The 25,614-nt window shown below is 44.6% G+C and overlaps 1 protein-coding gene across 1 annotated transcript in view; it reads left to right on the top strand.

Annotated features, from left to right (window-relative positions):
- Window positions 1-8,619: 8,619 nt before the first annotated feature.
- LOC116861129 (zinc finger protein 587B-like) overlaps window positions 8,620-25,614 on the top strand; it is a 31,573-nt gene continuing 14,578 nt past the window's right edge. The window contains exons 1-3 of the mRNA XM_032847609.1: window positions 8,620-8,853; window positions 11,679-11,805; window positions 24,738-25,608. Coding sequence (XP_032703500.1) covers window positions 8,821-8,853; window positions 11,679-11,805; window positions 24,738-25,608 — 1,031 coding nt within the window. The 5' untranslated portion in view covers window positions 8,620-8,820. The remainder of the gene's footprint in view (window positions 8,854-11,678; window positions 11,806-24,737; window positions 25,609-25,614) is intronic.

Genomic DNA, 25,614 nt, shown 5'->3' with positions numbered 1-25,614 from the left:
TCAGGAACCAAAGGTTATTTATATTTATCTCTGACCCTCTCCTCCTCCTCTTACCAAACCACATGTTTCCACGAGCAGGCATTGTTCTAGCAAAACCTCCTTCATGACACCAACTACCTTCTGCATCAACAGTTCCAGCGAAAGAGGGTGTTGCCATGCCCACCCTGAAATAATATAATATATACGTATGCGTACGTATATATACACACACACATGTGAATGCAGGCATGCACATGTGTGCATATTTCAGGTGTGAATGAGAAATGGTAGTGTTGGAAGAAGTCATCAGGAAGACATGACCGCTGGTTGCTGCAAGAGATGGGCCTGGGCAATCAGAGGCTTTTTACCCCCTCCCCATCCTTGGAATGTCCATTCTGCTTGCCTTCCCTGCACTGGGCTGCCCAAGGACATGGCCTTGAGTTAGTAAGGTATTGATGCCCTCTGGTTGGTGCATGCAGCCCATCCTAGTTAAGGCTTCTGCATAACTGTCAAGATCCTGGTGGGCACGTGCAGAGATCTGTTCATCCTGCAGTCACCCGGGGGCAGGCTTCACACGTACGTTCCCTGCCACCTACCAGTGCGGGGTGGTCTGCCTCTGTCTTCCTTGTGTGGGGGGCAGTTTCAGATTATACCCAGGAAGCTCCCCAGATTGTGAACTAAAAGGTAGAAGGAAGAAGTAATTGTTTCAATGTGTCCAGCATTTGTAAAGATTTTTCAAAAGAGACTCAGAGTGAAGAGCACTGATGAGATTATCTATCAAGAGATCTGGTTAAGCAATTTTTCTTTGCCAGCTCCTTCGGGCTTCCCCTCTAAGGAATTCCTTAAGACCATGACAGCTTTGGAAGGAAATACTTTCTAGGTGATGTTGGACATAAACTTGTCCTTTATTTTCACAGAGGGCCAGAAGGACCTGTCTCCGCTCATACAGCTTCTGGGCCAGTAAGCTCTCCCTGGAATTTTAGGTGGGTGAAGCTGAGAATGATGTCCCCAGAGTGCACTGGATTTTGCTCTTTCCTCTCCTGGGTCCTGTAACTCCTGCTAAATTCCTTTATTGCTATGAATAGACTGGACCAAGAAAGAGTAAAAACAACTACATCAAAATATTCATAGATACCGTCTTTCAGACATTCCAGAAAGATGTACCGTTCCGGTACACACATTCAGGTTGGTCTTCGTTAACATGAGTCCCAACTTCACGGCCTTCCAAGTGGCTCTGTGATCTCTGGCCTGCAGTGGCACAGGCAGCAAGGCCACCAAATTCCCAGCAATAGCCTTTCTCCAGACCTTCCCATGAGGCCGGAGCCCTGAGCACCATTCTCATCGTGGAGGATGTTTGGCTCCTTTTCCTCCATCTTCTATTTTATATTTTCACATAACCCTGATTATAAAGCCGCACCGTGGTCTGATGAACACCTCTGCCCTGGTGTCTTCGGCTCCCTGACCTTCATCCCCTCATGCCTTAGCAGTGATGCCCCGGTGTTTGTTTTGTTTTGCCTGCTGGGCAAAAAAACAAATGTTCCAAATGCAGTTTATGGGCTAGAAGTCCCCTCTAGAACATCCAGTCATTTTGTTGAGTCAACTCTGTATATTCCTAGGCTCTCTTGTTGTACTATTTAATTTTCTGGGACATTTGGATTCAAAGTCGAATAATAATGATAATAACTCTGTTTCGGATTGCTTATAGTGTATAGAGAGCATGAACCTTAATAATTTTATCTCTTTATTTATTTTAGAGAGACCAACGTCAGGAAGGGACAGAGGGAGAGAGAGAATCTTTTTTTTTTTTTTTTTTTAAAGATTTTATTTATTTATTTGACAGTGAGAGATCACAAGTAGAGAGGCAGGCAAAGAGAGAGGGGGAAGCAGGCTCCCTGCTGAGCAGAGAGAACCCGATGCGGGGCTCGATCCCAGGACCCTGAGACCATGACCTGAGCCGAAGACAGAGGCTTTAACCCACTGAGCCACCCAGGTGCCCCGAGAGAGAGAATCTTAAGTAGGCTCCAGACTCACTGTGGAGCCTGACACTGGTCTTGATCTCACAACCCTGAGATCATGACCTGAGTTGAAACCAACAGGCGCTTAACCAACTGAGCCACCGAGGTGCCCCTTTATAATTATTTTTATTTTTATTTTTATTTAAGATTTTATTTATTTATTTGACAGACAGAGATCACAAGTAGGCAGAGAGAGAGAGAGAGAGGAGGAAGCAGGCTCCCCACTGAGCAGAGAGCCGGATGCGGGGCTCGATCTCAGGACCCTGGGATCATGACCTGAGCCGAAGGCAGAGGCTTTAACCCACTGAGCCACCCAGGCGCCCCTATTTTTATTTAAAAAAAAATATTTTTATTTATTTATTTATCAGAGAGAGAGAGAGAGAGAGAGAGAGAGCGAGCTCACAAGCAGGGGGAGTGGCCAGCAGAGGGAGAAGCAGGCTCCCTACTGAGCAAGGAGCCCAATGCAGGATTTGATCCCAGGACCCTGGGATCATGACATGAACCAAAGGCAGACACTTAACTGACTGAGCCACCATATAATTTTTATTTTATTTTATTACTATTTTTAAGGATTTTATTTATTTATTTGACACAGAGAGACACAGCAAGAGAGGGAACACAAGCAGGGGGAGTGGGAGAGGGAGAAGCAGGCTTCCTGCCAAGCACAGAGCCCAGGCTCAATCCCAGAATCCTGGGATCATGACCTAAGCCAAAGGCAGACGCTTAACAACTGAGCCACCTAGGTGTCCCCAACCCTGATATGATTTTAAAATTTTCTAAAATTGAATAATGTTAGTCACTAGAGATATTCAGGAAGTTTTGTGATAATATAATATAGGGAACCATGATGTTAACTAAGGAGGTAAACTGACACAAACTTGAATTACTGGAAATTAAATGTATTCAGAAATAGCAGAGAAATTAAAATTTAGACACACAAAATGCAGCAAGATATAGGCAAGTCAGCTGGGGGTTTTTAGTAGGCTGTACTTACGGCATGCAGTGTAAAGATAGAGTCGTCCAGTCAGAGTCCAAGCAGTGAGTTCACTGTCGTGAGGATGGAAGAAGATTCCCGGAGGATGTTAATTGGTCAGGTGACAAGTCTTCTGCAAACTGAACATTTAAAGGAAATCAGTCTCAGTTCTTAAGCTCCATTCTTCTGAGAGTGTTTACACGAGATGCTCCATTTTGTATCTTCCAGTTCCATTTTATTTATTTTTTAAAGATTTTATTTATTTTACAGAGAGAGAGAGAGAGAGCAAGAGAGGGAGCACAAGCACAGGGAGTGGTAGAGGGAGAAGCAGGCCTCCCGCAGAGCAGGGAGCCTGATGTAGGGCTCGATCCCAGGACCCTGGGATCATGACCTGAGCTGAAGGCAGATGCTTAACAACTGAGCCACCCAGGTGTCCCTTCCAGTTCCATTTTATCTTTTAATTTAATTTTTTTCTTTTTAAAGATTTTTTTTTTTTTTTGATAGACTGAGATCACAGGTAGGCAGAGAGGCAGGCAGAGAGAGAGGAGGAAGCAGGCTCTCTGCTGAGCAGAGAGCTTGATGTGGGGCTTGATCCCAGGACCCTGAGACCATGACCTGAGCCAAAAGCAGAGGCTTTAACCCACTGAGCCACCCAGGTGCCCCTCCAGTTCCATTTTAAATTGAACTCCTTTCTTTTTTTTTTTTTTAAGATTTTATTTATTTATTTGATAGACAGAGATCACAAGTAGGTAAAGAGGCAGGCAGAGAGATTGGAAGGGAATTAGGCTCCCTGCTGAGCAGAGAGCCCAATGCAGTGCTTGATCCCAGGGCCCTGGGATCATGACCTGAGCTGAAGGCAGGGGCTTTAACCTACTGAGTCACCCAGGTGCCCCTAAATTGAACTCCTTTCACAGAATGTTTAGGGTAGAAAACCACTTCTTATTTGAAATTTATGCAGACTATATATAGATTTGTTTCAATTTCAAAGCATAGTGGGGAAAAATGTTTTAATTGGAGGGAAAAATACCTGGAAATACCAAAAGTTGGACAAGTATGTGTGGGAGATCATTGCCTTTATAGTACAATGTACAGTGGGGAGAACAGTTAGAAAAGAAGCCCAAAAAGTAGATGAAAGTTTTCTGTGACATGTATCTAGGACAAAAGGATCAAAATTATCAGAACTTTTTTTGGGCCAGATGTTGTGTCTGTGACAGTTTAGTCAGGCTGGATCAGCAATCAGCATTGCTCATAATACAAAATACTAAGCTTCAATGGAAATAAATGTATTTTATTAAACTCTACATTTTGGCACCTTTTAATATTTCTTTTAATAGAAATCTTTTTGTTTTAAGTAGTTCTTGGAAATAATGCTTTTACAGTTAAATACTGTAAGTAAATATCACTAAATGCACCTTTTGGAAATTACGTTTCTCTAAAAGTCACTTTTAGAAGTTATTGTGAGCCATTGGCATCTGGGAGATACTTTTGAATAGTTGAATAGTCTTTGCCATTTATCATCTAACTTAAGTAAGTCCTTTGCCTTTTATTACCATTAAAACATTAATATAATCCTCCTCCAATGTTGAAACCATAACCCCCAAGTGACTATATTAGGAGCTAGGCTTTTAAAGAGGTAATTAAGGTTTAATGAGGTCATTAGGATGGGGTCCTACACTATGAGAACTGGCTTCCTTTTAAGAGGAATAGACATCAACACTGTGCTCACCAGGGGGAAGAGGACATGTGAGGACACAGCTAGGTGGCCCATCCACAAGCCAGGGAGCCGGACCGTGTACCACCAAACCTGTCGACACCTTCATCTTCAACTTCCAGCATCCAGAACTGTGAGAAAGTACGTTTTTGTTGTTTAAGCCAACCAGTCTATGGTACTTATGTTACAGTGTTACTGCGGTCCTGGCGGACTAGCACAGCTCTCATGTAATGTGCTCTCTTCACCAAATACATAAACAACTATTAGGGTACGGAGTTGACCACCCCTCAATTAGACAGAGAACACTCTCGATAATGCAAGTCACACAGCGAGGTTTATTTCCAGATAGCTGGGGTCCAAGTATCTGCCCAGCGCAGTGGGTTTCAACAAGGACCCCGAGCACTCAAAGCCAAGGGTTTATATAGCATTTTTTAAAAACATCCAACTCACGGTAATTTCCCATCACTTCAGAGACCATACATACTTTCGGCTTGCGCCCCCCTGGTGGTTTAGTAAGATAAGCTCTTTTCTAACATCTGGTCCCCGTGGCGCAACCGCCTACCTTCCCTGATGGTTTGAGCTGATTAGCTGTTGCCGGGGTGTTGCAGGGTAGGGTACTTTCTTGGAACTAAAGCAGGGTGGGGGGGTCCCTGGAACTAAAGTAAAGTAGGGGAGAGTTCAGTCCTTGGGCCTGAGATGGCTGCCCAAGCTAAGATGGCTGTACTTATGCTAACCCACTCTTACACAACAAGGCTCAAAGTATGAAGAGATATAGTTAAGGGGACACAATTGATAAATTCAGAAAGTGCTATGAAGATATAAGTCAGCTTTTTTAAAAACTGGGAGGGATTCAGTTTGGAGGTTCCTATTTCGTTTCCACTTCCGTTAGAAGCCAAAACGTAGCTCTGGTTTGCAAAGTCCAAACAAGAAGCCTGGTCCTGAAAGTCAGGCTTTAAAACTCTCAGTATCCCCTTTATTTCCTACATACATGTTTGCAGGGTATAACTTCAGAGTAACAGGGTCTGACTTACTGTCCTATCATAGTAAACTATAAAACTATATAAAATACAAGTGGCTGAGTCCTTTTAGGAGCTGTCCTTGGGCAAGAGTTGATCTGAAACTTCATGCTAAGCTCTCTTGTTACCTCTCGCCACAGAGGTGGAGACCCTCACTATCATGTCAAAGGACAAGTGCACACAGGTGCCATGGGCCACTGAATCCCAGCTTTCAAGTCCAGAAGCAGTGTCCTTTAAGCGTGCTCAGAGGGCGAGTTCACACTTCTCCCTCTAGAGGCTGATGACCCACATTTGGTACCAGAACAGTTCTGGGCCCAAGTGTTGGCACAATTTTGGGGAGAGGTCCACAGGGCAGGGTAGGGCTGGAATGATGCTGTCCTCCGGGGACATTGTGGTGGGCACCAAAGCCAAATTTATGTAATGAAGCTTCCATAAAAATCCAAAAAGAAGGGGTTTAGGTTCCAAGTTGGTGAACGCATGGAGATGTGGGGAGAATGGCATACTCAGAGGAAGCATGGAAGCTCCATTCCCCTGCCCACATACCTTGCCCTGTGCATCTATTCCTGGGTTATATCCTTTTATAATAAACTGGTGCTCTAGTGAATAAATGTTCTAAGAGTTCTGTGAGCTGCTCTGGCAAATTAAGGAGGTAGTCTTGGGAACTTTTTTTTTTTTTAAGATTTTATTTATTTATTTGACACACACAGAGAGAAATCACAAGTAGGGAGAGAGGCAGGCAGAGAGAGAGAGGGAAGCAGGCTCTCCTCTGAGCAGAGAGCCCAATGAGGGACTCCGTACCAGGACCCTAAGATCATGACCTGAGCTGAAGGCAGAGGCTTAACCCACTGAGCCACCCAGGCACCCAGTCTTGGGAACTTCTGATTTATAGCCTGTTGGTCAGGAGCACAAGTAACAACCTGAACTTGCAGTTGGCATCTAAAGTAAGGGGCAGTCTTGTGGGACTATGGGACTATTTATTAGATAATTTAGTAATTTTCTTTCCAATTACCTACCTGTGTTCTTTTTTTTTTTTCCCTAAGATTTTATTTATTTGATAGCAAGATGGTGAGTGAGAGAGTGCATGGGGGTTGGGGGGAAGAGCAGAGGGAGAAACAAACTCTGCTGCGCAGGGAGCCTGAGGCAGGGCTCTGATGGACAAGGCAGATACTTAACCAACTGAGCCACCCAGGCGCCCCTAAAATAATCTTAAATTCTCCATGCAGAACTGTACCTGCAATCACTGATAAATGATAATCACTTATCAGCAAGGACATGGGAACCTAGGGTTGAGATGCCCCTTTATCTGGAAGTTCAGGGGTGCCTGGGTGGCTCAGTGGGTTAAAGCCTCTGCCTTTGGCTCGGGTCATGATCTCAGGGTCCTGGGATCCAGCCCCATTTCGGGCTCTTTGCTCAGCGGGGAGTCTGCTTCCCCACCCCCCTCTGCCTGCCTCTCTGCCTACTTGTGAACTCTGTCTGTAAATAAATAAATAAATAAATAAAATCTTTAAAAATTAAAAAAAAAGTTATCTGGAAGGTCAGACGTTCTGCAGACTTCTGCAACTGTGAAAGTTATATCCAGTCACCCAAACTAAAATAGCATTAAGGTTGGTCTTTGTTTGAGATAGATGTCAATTTTCTCAATAGAATTGAGTGTATTGGGTTTTGGAATGTAGGTGAGGTTCAGTGGGGTGAGGTCCAGAGCTGACGACCAGGAAAGAATTCTTGAGATGTCTTTGGTACAAAATGGTGGCTTTATTAAAGCAGGGGGGCAGAAAGAGCTGCTGTGCGGGGGTGGGGTGGGGGGGGGTTTGTGAGGGGTGGCTGGTTATATACTATGGGGTTGAAGGAGGTAAGGAAAAGGAAGGTCTCAAGGATTTTCATATGTTAAAGAAGACTCACAGGATACCAGAGGCCTTGCCATAGTCAAGTTAAGATTGTTTTTCCCTTTAGCAAGGTATTAACGTGAAGATAGTTGGGACCTTCCGGGAGGAACATTACATTCTGCCTGCTTCCAAGTATCTGTCAATGGGCCGCAGGTTATAAGGACCTTAACCTTATCTACATTTCCTTCTGGAAGCTGGGTTATTGATAGAAATGTAAATTGCTAAGAGTTTTGTAAACTGAGGGCCACTCAGGTCTTGCAGGACTGTGATCTACGTTAACTGTTTGTTTTTCCTTCCCTTTCCTTTGCTTTAGGATAGCCGGAGTGTCTGAGGAAATGCCACGTATATCTCATGGGAAGGGGGGTGTCAGCTTCTGACTCGTCCTTAGTTTGCCTTCTGTTCCCTCACCAAGTGTACCTTAGAATATCGAGTGAGAAATATAGGGATAAAAATGGGCAGGACACAACCACTAATGCTACAGGCAAGGCGCAGATTTTCTGTGGGAGCCAGAGACAGAGATCCTGCTTGTTCACCAGCTTAAGGGCGGCCTGACATCTTCTTCTTTATTCCCAGTCAGGGTCCTGTGTAAAGTTTTCCCCTTGCGCCTGGCCAATCATAAGAGAACACACAAAACTGACAAATGCATCAGCTTACATGCCTTTCAGAGGAATAACAAAATGCCTTCGGCTGTGCCTGGACCATTTTATGTCCGAATGACTCTGTCGAATGATACGGCCATTCAGATCCGTGGATTTCAGAGCATTTCAGTAACAGTATTAGCCTCTGGGAGCAGGCTGACTTACGGATATGAAGTGATGCCTTTTCTCTGCAGTTCACAAAGCGCAAATCCCCTCCCCCTCGCCCCTAGGCGTGCAGCATCCCTCAAGGAGCCGCACGGCCAAAGCTCTGATTGGTCAGGCAGGAGAAAAGCCCTTGCCTTGGCCGCTGGGGGGCTCCAACTACAGTACCCAGAAAGTCCTGCGCAGAGTTTAGCCAGTGGAAGCACTTCCGCGGGAATACGCCTCGTGGGGGCGGGACTTCCGGCCTCCTCCTTGTGGCGGCCATTTTGCTGCTCTCGGGCGTGCCGGGGCGGGACCGAAGTGACGGAACTGTCAAGGCGCAGAAATCGTTGTCCCCACGGCAGAGAGGCGGGTCCGCGGCTGGCGACGCCGCCCGGACTGCCCCGCGCGGGGGCCGGGACGGGGACCGCCGGTCCAGGTGTCCACTCTGCCCATAGGGTTCGATGGCGGCGGTCGCGCCCAGGGACCCGGCTCAGGTAAGCGCTCGTCCCCCGGGTCCTCCCCAACCAAGACTCCAAAGGCCCGAGCGCGGGGCGCCTGCTCGCGGCCCTGCGGCCCAGGGCCCGGTGGGCGGGGGCGCGTGTGTGAGCGCCGGCGGGCTGCGTGCGGGAGCGGGCTCCGAGCTGAGGGGCCGGCTGGGGCGGGGGCTTCAGGGGGCCTGAGGCGGGAGGATTCTGCCCTCAGGGGACGGGGGGACGGAGAGCGTGAGGCGAAGTCCCCTGGACTGGCGTGCCGCGGTGCGGTACCTTCGCTCCTAGGGCCCTGGAGGGTCGTGAGCAGAAGAGGGACGTCGCCTGTGTTAGGGTGTTAGCGGCTTTCCAGAAGCTGCGCGAGGGAGCACAGGCTGGAATGGGGGTGATGACGACGAGGGAGCCCTGGGAGTGGAGTTCTTGTCGGAGGTCGCAGAGCTGGTGGGAGGAGCACTGAGGATTGAGGCCCTGAGATTAGTTAGCCCGAGGTCACTGGGTTCCAGGGCTGGGCGAGATGCAGGGGAGGCCTCGTGTCGTGGAGCCCAGCCCTGGTGTCCTCCCCTCAATCGCAAGCTGTGAAGGATGTGAAAGCACTTAAGAACCTATACAAGTAAAGAGAGGTTGCCTCAGTCCCTTACCGGTCTTGACATCGCTAGTATGGTGTCCAGGACTGTGGTGTCTTGAGGCTCTTCCCTTCCTATTTTTCCAGCTGCTGGGTGTGGGCACCCTGAGCATACCCCAAGCCCGGGGTCCTGAGTGCAGGCCAAGGGGTATGTGCATGTGTTCCTGTTGTTGTCAGCCAATATAAAGAGATGTGCAAATGCTTGAACCTGTTTTCATTTTCCCTGCTGGGATCAAAGAGCTGAGGGTCAAGAATCAGGTCTCTAATGTGGCTGTTGAGAATTTGGGCATCTTTTAGGTAGGTCATGAGAGGTTTGGATCAGGGGGATGGTGGTCTTACCTAAGTCTTAATGGGGTCCATCTCATTACGGAATGGATAACAGACTGTGGAAGTAAGGGAGGAGGCAGGGAGCCCAGGAGGAGGCAGCTGCTGTAATCCAGATTGATGAACCAGAGTGGTGGCCATAGAGGTAGGTGAAAAGTTGGACTCCCTGTGCATTTCTTTTTAAGAGGGGTGGATTTTTTGATGTTGTAGTTCAGAGGAGAGAAAGGGAAGAGTCCAGGATGACCCCAGGGATTTTGGTCCTCGAAGCTGAAGGGATGGAAGTTCCATCAACTGGGAGGGGTAATTGATGGTAGGTTAATTTTCTCTGGGACTATGAGGAGTTTTGTTTGGTCCTCTTAAGAGTCTGAGGTGTTTCAGAGAATTGTGAGTAGAGATAGCAAATGCATATCTGGACTCACAGGTCTGGGTATCTTGGGAGGAGGTTTGGGTGAAGACATCCAAAAGTGGTGACTGTTGTGTGGACCAGGTGGAACTGTGGGTTGCATTTAGATTGAGGAATGCGGGTCATCATGACAATGCCTTGGCTGGTCAGCTAGAGGAGGGTGCGAGATGAGCAGTAAGTGTCTTGCTGTGCACCTGATCAGTGTTGCTGATGAAGGAGGGAAGTGATCATGGTAACCATATGGGAGAGAGAGAATGGTCTGGTAGGTGATCAAGGCTTCCATGGGGTGAGTGGACATGAGATGGCTGGGGAGGCATGGGAGTAGTTGAGACAAGATGACACTGAAGCCAGGCTCCTGCTTATTCACTACTGAAGTTTCACTGGCATTTTATGGTGAGCTTTGGTGGGGTCTACGGTGTTCGGTCTTGATGGTGGATAGGTCTGGGGCAGACTTTAAAAAGTGGTGGCTATTGTGAGGACCAGGATGGAACTGTGGATCACATTTAGGAAGTGCAGTGTAGGTTATAGTGGTAATGCTGTTTGCAGGTTGGAAAGACTAGGGTGCATGCTAAGAATGATGAACCCAGGGGAGGGAGAGAAGTGATGGTGCGAATGGTGTGGGAGAGAGGATGATCTGGGAGGTGGCTAAAGCTTCCATGGGATGTGTGGGTGCAAGATGGCTTCAGAGGCAAGAGAGTAATTGAAGGAAGATGAAACCGAGGGCAGGGCTTCTGCTAATTCACTACTGTATGGATTTACCAGAATTTTGTTGTGAGTTTTGATGGGGTCTGGGGCGTTTTGGTCTTGGTAGATAAGATCTGGGGTAAATGTAGTCATTTGTGAGAGTCCTTATGCCTAAGGGAGACTCTAAGGGAGGGAGACTCTAGGACTGGGGTTTTAGGGCAGGTTGAGTGGAGGGTTGGGATTTGGGACTGCTGAGAGGACAGCACGTGCAGCACGGAAGTGGAAGTGGGCCATGGGCATTTGTAATTTGTATGTACCTCTGGCTAGTATCAAAGCAAGGATCGGAGGTACAGAGGAGGCCTTCAAAGCAGAATCCAGGGCTTTGGCCAAAGTAGAGCTATGGGAGTGCAGCTGAGGGGACTGAAGATGTTTCCAGAACAATGTGCACAACAAGAGGAAGCGTGAGCCAAGGGCCTCACTGTGTTGGAGCTGAAGGGCAGAGAATGAGCCCGCATTTCATTGTGTCTTGGGAGTCTCAAAATAGAGACCCTGGGGGAATGGACAGTAGGGACCCTCCACTCCAGGAGGAATTTGGTGACATCTCTGTTCCCTCTGCCTGATGTCGCTGAGGGCAGAACGGACTGAATAAAGAGAAGCCGAAGATAGGGTGGGCGTTAGTGGCACCTAGGCCTGGTGTTTCTGAAGCTCTGAAAGAGGGTGAGTGTGGGATACATGTGTGGTGAGATGGACTGTGGGACCTCAGGATGTTCATGGTTTCATCTGTCCCCATCATAACAGGATAGTGTGACCTTTGAGGACATTGCTGTGTACTTCTCCTGGGAGGAGTGGAGGCTTCTTGATGAGGCTCAGAGATGCCTGTACCACGATGTGATGCTGGAGAACTTTACACTTGTATCCTCACTGGGTAAGGCCCTCCCCCTCCCCAGTGGTCTGAAGTAGGCTCTGTTCCCTCCCCGCCCACCATCTCGCAGTGTCTCTCACATGTGGACCGTGGGCATTGCTTGCTTCTCAGCTTTCTGGGTAATTGCTGTGTTGATAGGGCTGGTTTATTTGCACTGCCGTCTTCTCTCCCCCACAGCCTCAACACCTGCTATACTGAACCCTCTTAGAAAGGGTTCAGGGTTAGTAGATCTTTAGTGAGCTTCATGGATTCCGCCATGCTTGGCCTTTGTTTGGGTCATTGTGCACAGATCCATGTCACTTCTGTATCCTAGCATTTGTTTGTTTGTTTTTAAAGTAAGCTCTGTACCCTTGGGGCTTGAACTCGTAACCCACGTGTCAAGAATTGCGTGCTCTACTGACTGAGCCAGGCTCTGTTTTCCAGTTTTGGATCTTTTCTCTTAGCCGCCACTTCCTTGTGTCTGCTTATGCCAGCTTTGCATGCATTGTCATAGTCACTACTTACCTGAACCACAGGCTGCTTTTCAACACACTCCTGCAAGGTTTGTAGTTTAGGTGCATTTTCTCCACACACACACATCCCCAGCCTTCTGGAGATAGAAAATTATATAAAAGTGCACAGGGGGTGCCTGGGTGGCTCAGTCAGTTGAGCATCCAACTCTTGGTTTTGGTTCAGGTCTGATCTCAGGGTTTTGAAATTTAAGCCCCAAGTCTGGTTCCACACACAGCATGGAGTCGGCTTGTCCCTCTTTCATCCTCCGCTTGTGCTCTCTGTCAAATAAATATGTAAAATATTTAAAAATATACATATTAAAAAATTAAGTGCACAGTGTGATGATTTGATACATGCATACATTATAATATAATTTCCACAACCCAAGTTCATTAAATATCACCACCTTGTAAAATTACATTTTTTTTTGTAGAAATGCTTAAATTTACTCTTAGTAGATTTCACGAATACAGGATCATTAATTGTAGCCACCGTGCTGTAGGTTACATCTTCATAACTTCTCAATCTTACTTTTTAAATTTTTAAAATATTTATTTCAGAGAGAGTGAGAGAGAGCATGAGCGGCAGGGCGGGGGAGGGAGAAGCAGACTCCCCACTGAGCAGGGAGCCCATTGTGAAGCTCGATCCCAGGACCTGGGGATCATGGTCTGAGCCGAAGGCAGATGCTTAACAACTGAGCCACCCAGGTGCCCCAAGAGTCGGACTCTTAACTGACCGAACCACCCAGTGTTCCTGCTTATACTATAGTTTACTAAGTGTGTCCCAGAGCATTACGTCTAGAAAAAGAAATGTACATTTAAAAATATTTTACTGCTGGGGTGCCTGGGTGGCTCAGACCGTTAAGCGTCTGCCTTCGGCTCAGGTCATGTTCCCAGGTTCCTGGGATTGAGCCCCGCGTTGGGGGTCTCTGCTCTGCGGGAAGCCTGCTTCTCCCTCTCCCACTCCCCCGGCTTGGGTTTCCTCTCTCACTGTGTCTCTCTCTGTCAAATAAATAAATAAAATCTTTTTAAAAAGAAATTTTTACTGCTGAAAAATGCTACCGTCATCTGAAATTCCAGGTAGTATCTTCTTTGCTCCTGAAGGGTCTTGCCTTGATATCAATAGCTGCTGACTGGTCAGGATGGCAGCCTGCATGGTTAGGGCAGCTGTGGCAGTTGCTTAAAACAAGACAACAGTGAAACTTGCTGCGTTGATTGACTCTTCCTTTCCTAAGTGATTTCTCTGTAGCAGCTGATTTCTCTGTTCTATGGCGTTTTACCCACAGTAGAACTTCTTTCAGAATTGTAGTCTGTCCTCTCACACCCTGTTGCTCCTTTATCAATGAAGTTTATGTAATAGTCTAAATTCTTTGTTGTCATTTCCGCAGTCTTCATAGCATTTTCACCAGGAGTAGTAGATTGCGTCTTTTTGAATTTCTAAAAAATTTTAACTCCAGTATAAGTAGTGTTTTTTAAACATGTTTTTAAATTTTAGATTCCATCTGAATAAACTTTCCTTGCTCATCCATACAAAGCAACTTCTTATCCATTCAAAAATTTTTTTTTAATTTTAATTTTTTAAAATTTAAATTCAATTAATTACATATAACGTATTTGTTTTAGGGGTACAGGTGTGTGATTCATCAGTCTTCTATCCATTAAAATGTTATCATGAACTTGTAGCAGTTCAATCATATCATCAGGCTCCATTTTTTAAAAAAATTCATTTATTTATTTATTTGACAGAGATCACAAGTAGGCAGAGAGGCAGGCAGAGGGAGAGGGGGAAGCAGGCTTCCTGCTGAGCAGAGAGCCCAGTGCAGGGCTCTATCCCAGGACCCTGAGACCATGCATGACCTGAGCCAAAGGTACAGGCTTAACCCACTGAACCACCCAGGTGGCCCTTTTCTTTTCTTTTTTTTTTTTTTTTAAGATTTTATTTATTTGGGGAGAGCGAGCAAGAAAGTGGGAGGAGGAATGGAGGGAGAGGGACAAGCAGACTTCATGCTCAGTGCAGGGCTCAATCCCAGGTCCCTGAGCCCATGATCTGAGCTGAAATCAAGAGTTGGATGTTCAACCGAGTCATCAGATGCCCACAGGCTCCACTTCCAATTCTAGTTCTCTTGCCATTTCTGTCACATCTGCAGTTACTTTCTCTATGGATGTCTTGAACCCTTCAAAGTCATTCATGAGGGTTGACATCAACTTCCAAACTCCTATGGATACTTTGACCTCTGCCACCCATGAATGGCAGCTAGAATGATGCATCCTTTCCAGGTTTTCGATTTACTTTAACCAGATCCATCAGAAAAACCACTATGACACCCCTTGCCTTATACATTGTTTGTTTCTTTCTTTCTTTGTCTTTTTTCATTGTTGTTAAGATTTATTTATTTGAGAGAGAGGGAGAGTGCCTGTGCATGTAGGGGGTGTGGAGAGCAGAGGGAGAGGCTGTGTGTGGAGCCTGATGCAAGGCTTGTTCTCAACAAATTGTATTTCTTTCTTTCTTTTTTTAAGTTTTTATTTATTTATTTATTTAAAAGATTTTATTTATTCGGGCGCCTGGGTGGCTCAGTGGGTTAAAGCCTCTGCCTTTGGCTCAGGTCATGATCCCAGGGTCCTGGGATCGAGCCCCGCATCGGGCTCTTTGCTCAGTGGGGAGCCTGCTTCCTCCTCTCTCTCTCTCTGCCTGCCTCTCTGCCTACTTGTAATGTCTGCCTGTCAAATAAATAAATAAATAATCTAAAAAAAAGATTTTATTTATCTGTTTGATAGAGATCACAAGTAGGTAGAGAGGCAGGCAGAGAGAGAGAGGAAGGGAAGCAGGCTCCCCGCCGAGCAGAGAGCCCAATGCGAGGCTCGATCCCAGGACCCTGAGGCCATGACCTGAGCCGAAGGCAGAGGCTCAACCCACTCAGCCACCCAGGTGCCCCATTTACCATTTTTTGATAATGTTAAATGTTACATGGGTGCGGTTCATGGCCTTCAGAACAATTACAATAGTAATAAAGGTCTCTTCTGGAAACATTTGAAATATTGCAAGAATTACGAAATTTGATACAGACATGAAGTGAGAAAATGCTGTTGGAAAGATGGTGCCAGGGCGCCTAGGTTGCTCAGTGGGTCAAGCCTCTGCCTTTGTCTCAGGGTCCTGGGATCGAGCCCCACATTGGGCTCTTCGCTAAGCAGGAAGCCTGCTTCCCCCTCTCCCTCTGCCTGCCTCTCGCCTATTTGTGATCTCTCTCTTCAAATAAATAAATAAAATCTTAAAAAAAAAAAAAAAAAGATGTTGCCGATAGACTTGCTTGTTGCAGCCTTGCCACACCTTCACTTTGTAAGAAACACAGTATATGTGAGGCATCATAAAGCAAAATTGCTGTAAAACTAAAAAATAAATAAATATGCCTATACTCTCTGTTTCTGTGATTTTGGCTTTTTTTTTCCTTTTTTTTTTTTTTCTAATTATTCCAACCACAGTGCACAAGGCTTCCTTCTACCTTCACTCTCACCAACACTTGTCTCTGCTCTTTTTCTTTGTTTTAACTTTTTTAAATTTATTTATCTGACAGAGATCACAAGTAGGCAGAGAGGCAAGCAGAGAGAGAGGGCGGAAGCAGGCTCCCCACTGATCAGAGCCCGATGCAGGGGCTCCATCCCAGGACCCTGGGATCATGACCTGAGCCAAAGGCAGAGCTTTAACCCACTGAGCCACTCAGGTGCCCTTCTGGTCTTTTTGAAGGTAACAATCTTACCAAGTGTTGGATGATACATCAGTGTGGTTTCAATTTGCATTTTCCTGATGAGTGGGGAAGAGCATCTTTTCATATACCTTTTAGCTATTTGTAGATTTTCTTTAATGTCTGTTCAGGCTCTTTACCTATATATTAATCTGATTGTTTTTTTGTTACTGAACTATGTGAGAACCTTATATATTTTAAATGTTAACCATTATGTGGTAAAGTGTTTGCAAATATTTTCCCCCTTTATATATTGTTGATTGTTTCCTTTGCTATGCAGATTATTTTTAGTTTGATGCAGCTTGATATGAATTTATTTTTTTTTTTTTTTTAAGATTTTATTTATTTGACAGAGAGAGAGAGAGCACAATGAGGCCAAGAGGCAGGCAGGGAGAGAGGGGGAAGCAGGCTCCCCACCGAGCAGAGAGCCCAATGCAGGGCTCGATCCCAGGACCCTGAGATCATGACCTGGGCCAAAGGCAGAGGCTTAGCCCACTGAGCCACCCAGGCGCCCCTGACTTTATGTTTTTGATGTAATTTGACTTTATTTTTGTCTTTGTTGAATGTGCTTTTTGTTTCCTATCTGAAAACTCAGTATTAAGACCAGTGTCAAGGAGTTCTTTCTCTGTTTTTTCCCCCCAAGAAGTTTTACATTTTCATGTCTACATTGAAGTCTTTAATACATTTGAGGTAATTTTTGTGAGTGGTGTAAGGTAGGGTCCAAGTTTCTTTGTTTTGTTTTGTTTTGTTTGGCATGTACATGTCCAGTTTTCCCAGCAACACTTGTTTTTTATTTTAAAAAAATTTTTAAAGATTTTATTTATTTATTTGACCGAGATCACAAGTAGGTAGAGAGGCAGGCAGAGAGAGAGGGGGAAGCAGGCTCCGCACTGAGCAGAGAGCCCGATGTAGGGCTCTATCCCAGGACCTTGGGACCATGACCCGAGCCACCCAGGTGCCCCTCCCAGCACCACTTATTGAAGAGACTGTCCTTTTTCCATGTGTGTTCTTGGCACCCTTGTCAAAGAATAGTTGAATATATATGTGTGGGTTTGTTTACTTGTGGGCTTTCTGTCTCATTTCATGAGTCTGGATGTCTGTTTTTATTCCAGTACCATCGTGTTTTGTAGTACAGTTTGAAATCACAAAGTCTGGTCCCTCTAATTTTGATACTCATGATCAAGATTTCATTGGCTATTTGAGGTCATTTGTGGTGCAAATTTTAGGATTCTTTTTCTGTTTCTGGTAAAAATGCCATTGGAATTTTGGTAGATACTGCATTGAGTTTTAGGTTGTTTTACGTAGTAGAAGCATTTTAATAATAATTCTTTCAGCCCACAAATATGGGATATCTTTCCATTTATTTGTGTCTTCAATTTCTTTCGTTGGTAAGCCACCCAGGTGCCCTGGTTTGCTGGTACTTTGTTGAGCTTTTTTACATCTATGTTCATTAGGGATGTTGACTTGTAATTGTGTTTTCTTATAATGCCCTTCCATGGCTTTGCTGTCCTAATATTAGCCTCATAAAATGAGTTTGAAAATGTTCCTTCCCTTTCAGATTTTTGGAAGAGCTTGAGAGTTTAATCCTTAAAATGTGGATAGAAATCATCACTGAGTCTATCTGGTCATGACCTTTTCTTTGTTGGGAGATTTTGATTACTGATTCAATTTCTTTGTGTATTTGGATTTTCTGTTACAATTCAGTGTTCGAGGTCACCCAGGTGGCTCAGTTTGTTAAGCGTCTGCCTTTGGCTCAGGTTGTGATCCCAGGGTCCTGGGATGGAGCTCTGCATCGGGTTCCCTGCTCAGCAGGAGGCCTGCTTCTCCCTCTCCCTCTGCCGCTCCCCACTGCCTGTGCTCTCCTGCTCTGTCAAATAAATAAGTAAACAAACAAATAAATAAATAAATATCTTAAAGTACTCAGCGTTGGTTGGTTGTGTTTCAGGGAATTTATTCTAGCTTATCTAATTTGTTAGTGTGTAATAGTTCATAGTAGTCTTTTATGACTCTATGTGTTTGCTATCAGCTGTAATTTCTCCTCTTTTATTTCTGAATTAATTTGAGTCTTGCCTTTATTCTAAGCTAGTCTGGCTAAAGGTTTTTCAGTTTTATCTTTTCAGAAAAACAGCTTTTTATTTTCCTAGTTTCTATTTTATTTCTGTTCTGATTTTTGTGTTTTCCTCTGTTTCACTGACTTTGGTCTTAGTTCGTTCTTTTTCTAGTTCCTTAAGGTGTGAAGTTAGGCTATTCATTGGAGTTCTTTATTTATCTTTTTAGTGCTCACAGTTATTTCTCTGAACTTTTCTCTTATAACTGCTTTTTCACATTCCATATGTTTTGTTTCCACTTTTGTTTTTCTCAACATATTTTTTTATTTTGCTTTTGATTTTTCCTTTGGCCAGTTGATTGGATAGGCATGTGTTGCTTAATGCCCACATATTTGAATTATTAAGCTTCCTCATGATTTTTTTTTTTCATGATTTTATTTAAAAAAAAAAAAAGAAATCTTGGGGCGCCTGGCAGTGGGTTAAAGCCTCTGCCTTCAGCTCAGGTCATGATCCCAGGTTCCTTGGATCGAGCCCGGCATCGGGCTCTCTGCGTGGCTTCCCCCCTCCCCTCTGCCTGGCTCTCTGCCTACTTGTGATCTCTGTCTGTCAAATGAATAAATAAAATCTTTTTTTAAAAAAAGGAAATCTTGTTTTCTTAGTAGTCTCCACACCCAGTGAGGGGGTCGAACTCACAGCCCTGAGACCAAGAGTCACAGGCTCCACTAACTAAGCTTGTCAGGTACCCCCCTCCTGTGTTACCGATTTCTGGTTTTATTCATTGTGTTAGGAAAAGGTACTTGATAGAATTTCAGTCTTCTGAAATTTGTTTTGTTTCACATAACATATGATTTACCCCAGGGAATATTCTGTGTGCTCTTGAGAATGTATATGCTGCTATAGTAGGATGGAATGTTCTGTATATGTCTGTTTGATCCATTTGGACCAGAATGTTCAATTCAGATATATCCTTGTTAATATCTTCTGTCTGGATATCTACCCATTGTTGAAAGGGGGATATTGATAGTAATATTCCGTTGCTGTCTTTTCTGCCTTCAGATCTAGTTGAGTTTGCTTAATACTTAGATGTTCTGATGTGTGATGCATACATACCTACAATTTTTACATCTTCTTGGTGAATTAATTCCTTTATCGTTATATAATGACCTTTTTTGTCTCTTATGACGGTTGTTTACTTAAAGTCTGTTGTATCACCTTTAAGTATAGCTACCCATATTCTGTTTTGTTTTCCATTTGTCTGGAGTATCTTTTTCAGTTCCTCCACTTTCAACCTTTTGTTTCGTTTTGAATTCAGCCATTGGATCTCTTTTGCCCTCTTGTTAATTATTGTCTGAGTGTTTTGTAGCACCTTTCTTCCTCTCTTGCAGTCTTCCCTTGTGATCTGAGGATTTCTCATGGTTTTATGCTTTCATTTGTTTATCTTTTGTTTCTACTGTGGTTTTTGCTTTGTGGTTACCATGAGGCTTATTTAAAGCATCTTAAAACATTCTATTTGAAGCTGATAACTTTTATTGCATACAAATCTCTTTTACTCACCTCCTTTACATTTTATGTTCCTAAATGTCACCATTTACATCTTTTTTTTTTTTAAAGATTTTATTTATTTTTTTGAGAGAGAGCACAAGCAGCGGGGAGGGGCAGAGGGAAAAGCAGACTCCCTGCTGAGCACTTGAGTCTAAGGGGAGGTTGGGGGGGTTCAACCCCAGGACCCCGGGACCAAAGACAGATGGTTAATCGATTGTACCACCCAGGCACCCACATCTTTTTTATTTTTTGTAACCATTCACAGATTTTTGTAGATAGTTATTTTTAATACCCTCAATTTTCGTCCTCCATACTGATGTTGAGTGATTAACACACTGTTGAAGTATTACAGTACAGTAGTGCCCTGTTATCCATGGGGGAATATGTTTTAAGAATCCTAGGGGATGTCTGAAACTTCAGATAGTACCGAAACCTATACATACTATGTTTTCTCATATATATATATATGTATGTATGTATATATATACATATATATATACACACACACACACACACACATACATACACACACACACACACCTATGATAAAGTTTAATTTATAAATTAGGTACAGTAAGAGATAAACAATAATAAATAATAATAAAATATAATAATATCAGTAATATAATAAAAGTTATGTAAATGTGTTCTGTTTCTCTCAAAATATCTTATTATACCATACTCACTCTTTCTGAGATGAAGTGAGGTGAATGACATGGGCTTTGTGACTTAGCATTAGACCACTACTGACCTTCTGACAATCTGTTACAACGAAGTAGGATCCTTTGTTTTTGGACCATAGTTGACTGTAGGTGACTGAAACCATGGAAAGTGAAATGAATAAGGACGGACTCCTATATTTTGAGTATGACTGTGTAATTGCGTTTATCAGTATGTTCTATGTTTCCATGTTACTAATTAGCATACTTTCATTTTAGTTTGAAGAATTGTGTTTAGCATCTTCTGTAGGGTAGGTCAAGTAGTGATGAACTCCCCCAGCTTCTGTTTGGGAAAATCTTTCTCCATTTCTGAAAGACAGCTTTGTTGGTAAAATAATTTTGGTTTGCAGTTTCTTTCTTGCAGCATTTAGAACACATCATCGCACTTTCTCTTAGTAGTCAGTGTCACCGTGGAGAAGACTGCTCATATCCTTATGAGGGGGAGGGGAGTTCCCCTGTATGAGTTTTTCTCACAGCTTTCAGATTATCTTTGTCATTACATTTTGACTTTTATCATATAGTTGACCTTTGAACAACATGAGCGTTAGGGGTACCATGCAGCCAAAAAACTGTATATAGCTTTTGACTCTCCCCAAAACTTAGCTACTAATATCCTTTTCTCCACCAAAGCCTTGCTAATGACATAAAGTCAATTAACCCATGTTTTGTATGTTATATTTATGCTATATATTTTTTTAAAGATTTTTATTTATTTATTTATTTATTTATTTGACAGATCACAGATAGGCAGAGAGGCAGGCAGAGAGAGAGGAGACATGCTATATTCTTACATTAAAGTAAGCTAGGGAAGAGAAAGTGTTAAAATCATAAGGAAGAGTAAATGTGTTTATAGTATTTTACTGTATTTATTGGAAAAAGTCTGTTTATGAATGAATCTGCACATTTCAAACCCTTGTTGTTCCAAAGAGTCAACTGTAATTTGTTTTGGTGAAGTCCTCTTTGGTTTGAATCTTTTTGGGGACTTACAAGCATCATGTACCCAGATGTCCATGTCTTTCCCCAGATCTGGGAAGTTTTCTTCCATTATTTTTTAATCCATTATTGTTTAATTTTTTTTTTTTTAATTTACTTGAGAGAGAGGGTGTGAGAGGGGAGAGGGTCAGAGGGATCAGTAGACTCCCTGCTGAGCAGGGAGCCGGATGCTGGACTTGATCCTGGGACTCCAGGATTATGACCTGAGCCGAAGGCAGTCGCTTAACAAACTGAGCCACCCAGGCGCCCCAGTCCGTTATTGTTTAAATAAGATTTCTGTCCCTGCCTGTCTTCTTCAGGGCCCCCGTAATGCAAATAGTATTCTGTTTCCATGATGTCCTGTAATCCACATAGACTTTCTTTATTCACTCTTTTTAGTTGTCTTTTTTCTAATTTGACTGAGTGATTTCAAAAGACATATCTTCAGCTCTAGGTGGCTCAGTCGGTTAATTTTCTGCCTTTGGCTCAGGTAACAATCCCAGGCTCCTGGAATCGAGCCTTCCATCAGGCTCCCTGCTCAGTGGTGGAGAGCCTGCTTCTCCCTTTCCCTCTGCCCGCCCCCTGCTTGTGCTTTCTCCCTTTCTCTCTCTCTCAAATAAATAAAATCTTTTTTTTTTAAATGCGCAGAGCACTATTAAAAAAGGGGGGGGGCACCTGGGTGGCTCAGTGGGTTAAAGCCTCTGCCTTCAGCTCGGGTCATGATCCCAGGGTCCTGGGATCAAGCTGCATCGGGCTCTCTGCTCAGCAGGGAGCCTGCTTCCCCCTCTCTCTCTGCCTGCCTCTCTGTCTACTTGTGATCTCTGTCAAATAAATAAATAAAATCTTTAAAAAATAAAAAATAAAAAAGGGGGGACGCACCTGGGTGGCTCAGTGGGTTAAGCCTCTGCCTTTGGCTCAGGTCATGATCCCAGGGTCCTGGGATTGAGCCCCGCATCGGGCTCTCTGCTCAACAGGGAGCCTGCTTCCCCCTCTCTCTCTGCCTGCCTCTCTGCCTACTTGTGATCTCTGTCAAATAAATAAATAAAGTCTTTAAAAAAAAAAAAAAAGACCTATCTTCAGTTTCCGACTCAGATTTTGATTGATCAAGCTGGCTGCTGATGCTCTCTATTGCATTTTTCATCTTCCTTTCCTTTCCCTTTCCCTTCATTTCTTCCTTTCATTCATTCACTCAAGTTGGTGTCAGGGAGAGGGAGAGGATCTCAGGCAGACTCCATGCTAAGTGCAGAGCCTGACACGGGTCTCAATCTCACAACCCTGAGATATGACTGTAGTCAAAATCAAGAGTCAAAACACTTAACTGGCTGAGCCACCCAGCCGCCCCTGCGTTTTTCTTTTCATTCATCATATTCTTTAGCATGACTTTTGTCCAGTATAATTAACATACAGTGTTCTGAATGTTTCAGGTGTACAGTATAGTATACCATGATTTATTTGGTCCTTTTTTATATTTTCTTATCTGTTGAAAAATCTTATACTGTTTATAATTGTTTTCCTTATTTCATTGAATTGCCTTTTTCTTGCTGCTCATTGCGCTCCTTTAAATAAATTATTTTGAAGTCTTTGACAGTTCCTAGATCTCCATTTTTTGGGGGTGACTGATCAGTTACTGTGTTCCTTTGGGATGTCCTGTTTCCTTTTTTTTTTTTTTTTTTTTTTGTAGCCTTGCATTGATGTCTGTACATTTCATGGAATAGTCCCTTCTTGATGGTGCCTGTGATTAGAGCATGGGTTCCCTCGGTGTCTCTGGGATCAGAGAAGCAGACTAGCCCAAAAGGGCCATGGCTCTCATGCCTGAGACCCGGGCACTCAGGTGACAGCCATGGAGTCAGGTTACGGAATGAATATAGGCAACCACAGAGCAGTTGTGGGTTGGGATCCAGGGTATTGGTGGGGTTGGTGTGAGTGGCAGCTCTGGTCATGGAATGGAGCGACAGCTCCTTTTTTGGTGGAGGGGACAACTCAGTATATTATTCTGTGGTAGGTCCCCCATGGTGATAGCTATCGATTACCTTAGTGCAAAAGCTGCTGGGGTCTTCTGCAGAGCAGGCCGGTGGGGTCCATGCTTGCAAATGCTTGGACCCTCTGCTGAGTAATCTGTGATGTTCTGCTGCTGTAGCAGGACTTGTTGGCGTTCTCCGCAGCAGAGGCTGCTGAGGTCCCCTGCAGAGTAGGGGAATGCAGTGGCATCAGCCCTTTGGCTGACACAGCCCCACTCTTCTTATCTGCCTACAGCCAGCTGTCTTCACTAAGCCAGTGTCCCCAGTGATCCTTTCTGTGTCGTTATTCTTTCTGTGTTCTCCATCATGTCACTGTAGTATCTTTTTTTTCCTAATGATTTTACCTATTTATTTGAGAGACAGCGTACATACAAGCAGGGGAGTGACAGAAGGAGAGGGAGAAGCAGGTTCTGCACTGAGCAGGGAGCCCGATGTGGGGCTCAGTCCCAGGACCTTGGGATCATGACCCGAGCCAAAGGCAGATCTTAACCAACTGAGCCACCCAGGCGCCCCTGTGTTGCTGTAGCACCCTGATTTAAGCCTGCCAAGGGCAAAGGCTGGTTTCCTCTGCTATTATACTGACATCACTCACCTTGCCGTCTTTTGTGCTGAATAGCCCGGGACAGTGCTGGCTATTCGTTTGTCCTCTTTCTCCCTTAGGACTTGTATTGTCCATGTCCCATGTAGTTTCTCAAGGCTTACAGGGAAGAATCCTTTGTGTATCACAGGATGGGCAGGACTCCAGACATGACAGAGTGGACTCAGAACGGCGTGGTCCTGATCAGTGGCTGGAGAGTGTGTCCACATCACACCAGGTCCCTCATGGTGAACCTGTCTTTATTCACCCCCATATTTCATGCTATTTCCATGCTTCATTTCTACCTTTTCGTCTCCATTTTGACATTTTGCCGATTTGTCTGTTCTCTCATTATTTCTACTGTGACTTCCAGCACAGGGGTAATCTCTACCTCTCTGGACTCCACATCTCTCCAATTTCTCTCATGTTCATGTATTCCAGCATTGGCCGTGAGATGTTCATATACCCTAAATTGACGTTGAACAGCAAGTAATCTGTTGCAGTTGGATTGTAATGTGCTTGGAGGCATGCTTTTACCCAGCCTCACATCAATGCCACCAAAGACTTGGCAGAGAAATTAGTTGTAGTCCTTGCCTCTCTTTCTTGTCTCATACCCTGTCTTTGTATCCTTCTCCTGGTGAGGTCTCCACCATTCTGTGACCTTAGAGGCCAAATAATGGACAGTGACTGCTCCTACAACTGAATTTCAACTGCTGTGTCTGGAAAAGCATGGTATACACTCCTGCCTAGATAAGATGGATGCCTGTGTGTGATGGGCTCACCCCCTTGCTACAGCGGACACCTATTTCACCAGCGTTTCTCTGCCTTCAGGTTGCTGCTGTGGAGCAGAGGATGAGGAGGCCCCCTTTGCACAGAGCGCTTCTGTAGGCGTTTCACAGACCTGGACGCCCAGGGCTGCTCTGTCTTCCCAGAAGACCCACCCCTGTGAGATGTGTGGTCCCGTCTTGAGAGACATTTTCCACTTGGCTGAGCTCCAGGGGAAAGAAAACGGCCAGAAACGGTTGAGGTGTGGGGCCTGCGGGAAACGATTTTCTTTCGGTGTGAAGTTGGAGCAGCAGCAGCAGCAGGAGCAGCCCGCGGGAGCAAAACCATTCAGAAGCCGTGTGGACAGGGCCTCTGCTGTCAAGAGCTGGGGATCCGGTGGTTCGGGAAAGCCCTTTACCTGTGGAGAGGTTGAGAAGGACTTGCTGTCTGGCTCGGAGCATCTGGGGCAAGAGGCCACTCGTACTGGGGAGAAGCCAAAGGAAATCACCCAGTGCAGGGCAACGTTACAAAGCCGAAAAAGTCATCACACCTGGGGAGAATGCAAGAATGCCTTCGGTCCCAAACACGTGCTTGTTCAGGACCACTGTTTTGTGTGCAGTGAATGTGGGAAAACGTTCAGGTACAAATCTTCATTTGCCATACACCAGAGATACCATACTGGAAAAAGACATCATGAATTTGGTGAATGCGGAAGATCCCTTAGGCAGAGCTCTTCCCTCAGTCAACATGGAAAGACTCACACTGGGTCCAGGCAATACAAGTGCAGCAAATGTGGGAAGTCCTTAAGCCACAGATCTGTCCTCATTCATCCCCAGAGATGGCACGATGGAGAAAACAGTTATGTGTGCAGTGAATGTGCAGAATCTTTTAACCGTGGCTCCGTGTTGATACCATGTAGAGTTCAAACTGGAAAAAGGCCTTT

The sequence above is a fragment of the Lontra canadensis genome, unplaced genomic scaffold (assembly GCF_010015895.1).
Source record: "Lontra canadensis isolate GAN:19392208 unplaced genomic scaffold, GSC_riverotter_1.0 scaffold191, whole genome shotgun sequence".
In the NCBI taxonomy this organism is placed as follows: Eukaryota; Metazoa; Chordata; class Mammalia; order Carnivora; family Mustelidae; genus Lontra; species Lontra canadensis.
This window is presented reverse-complemented; position numbering and strand designations above follow the sequence as displayed.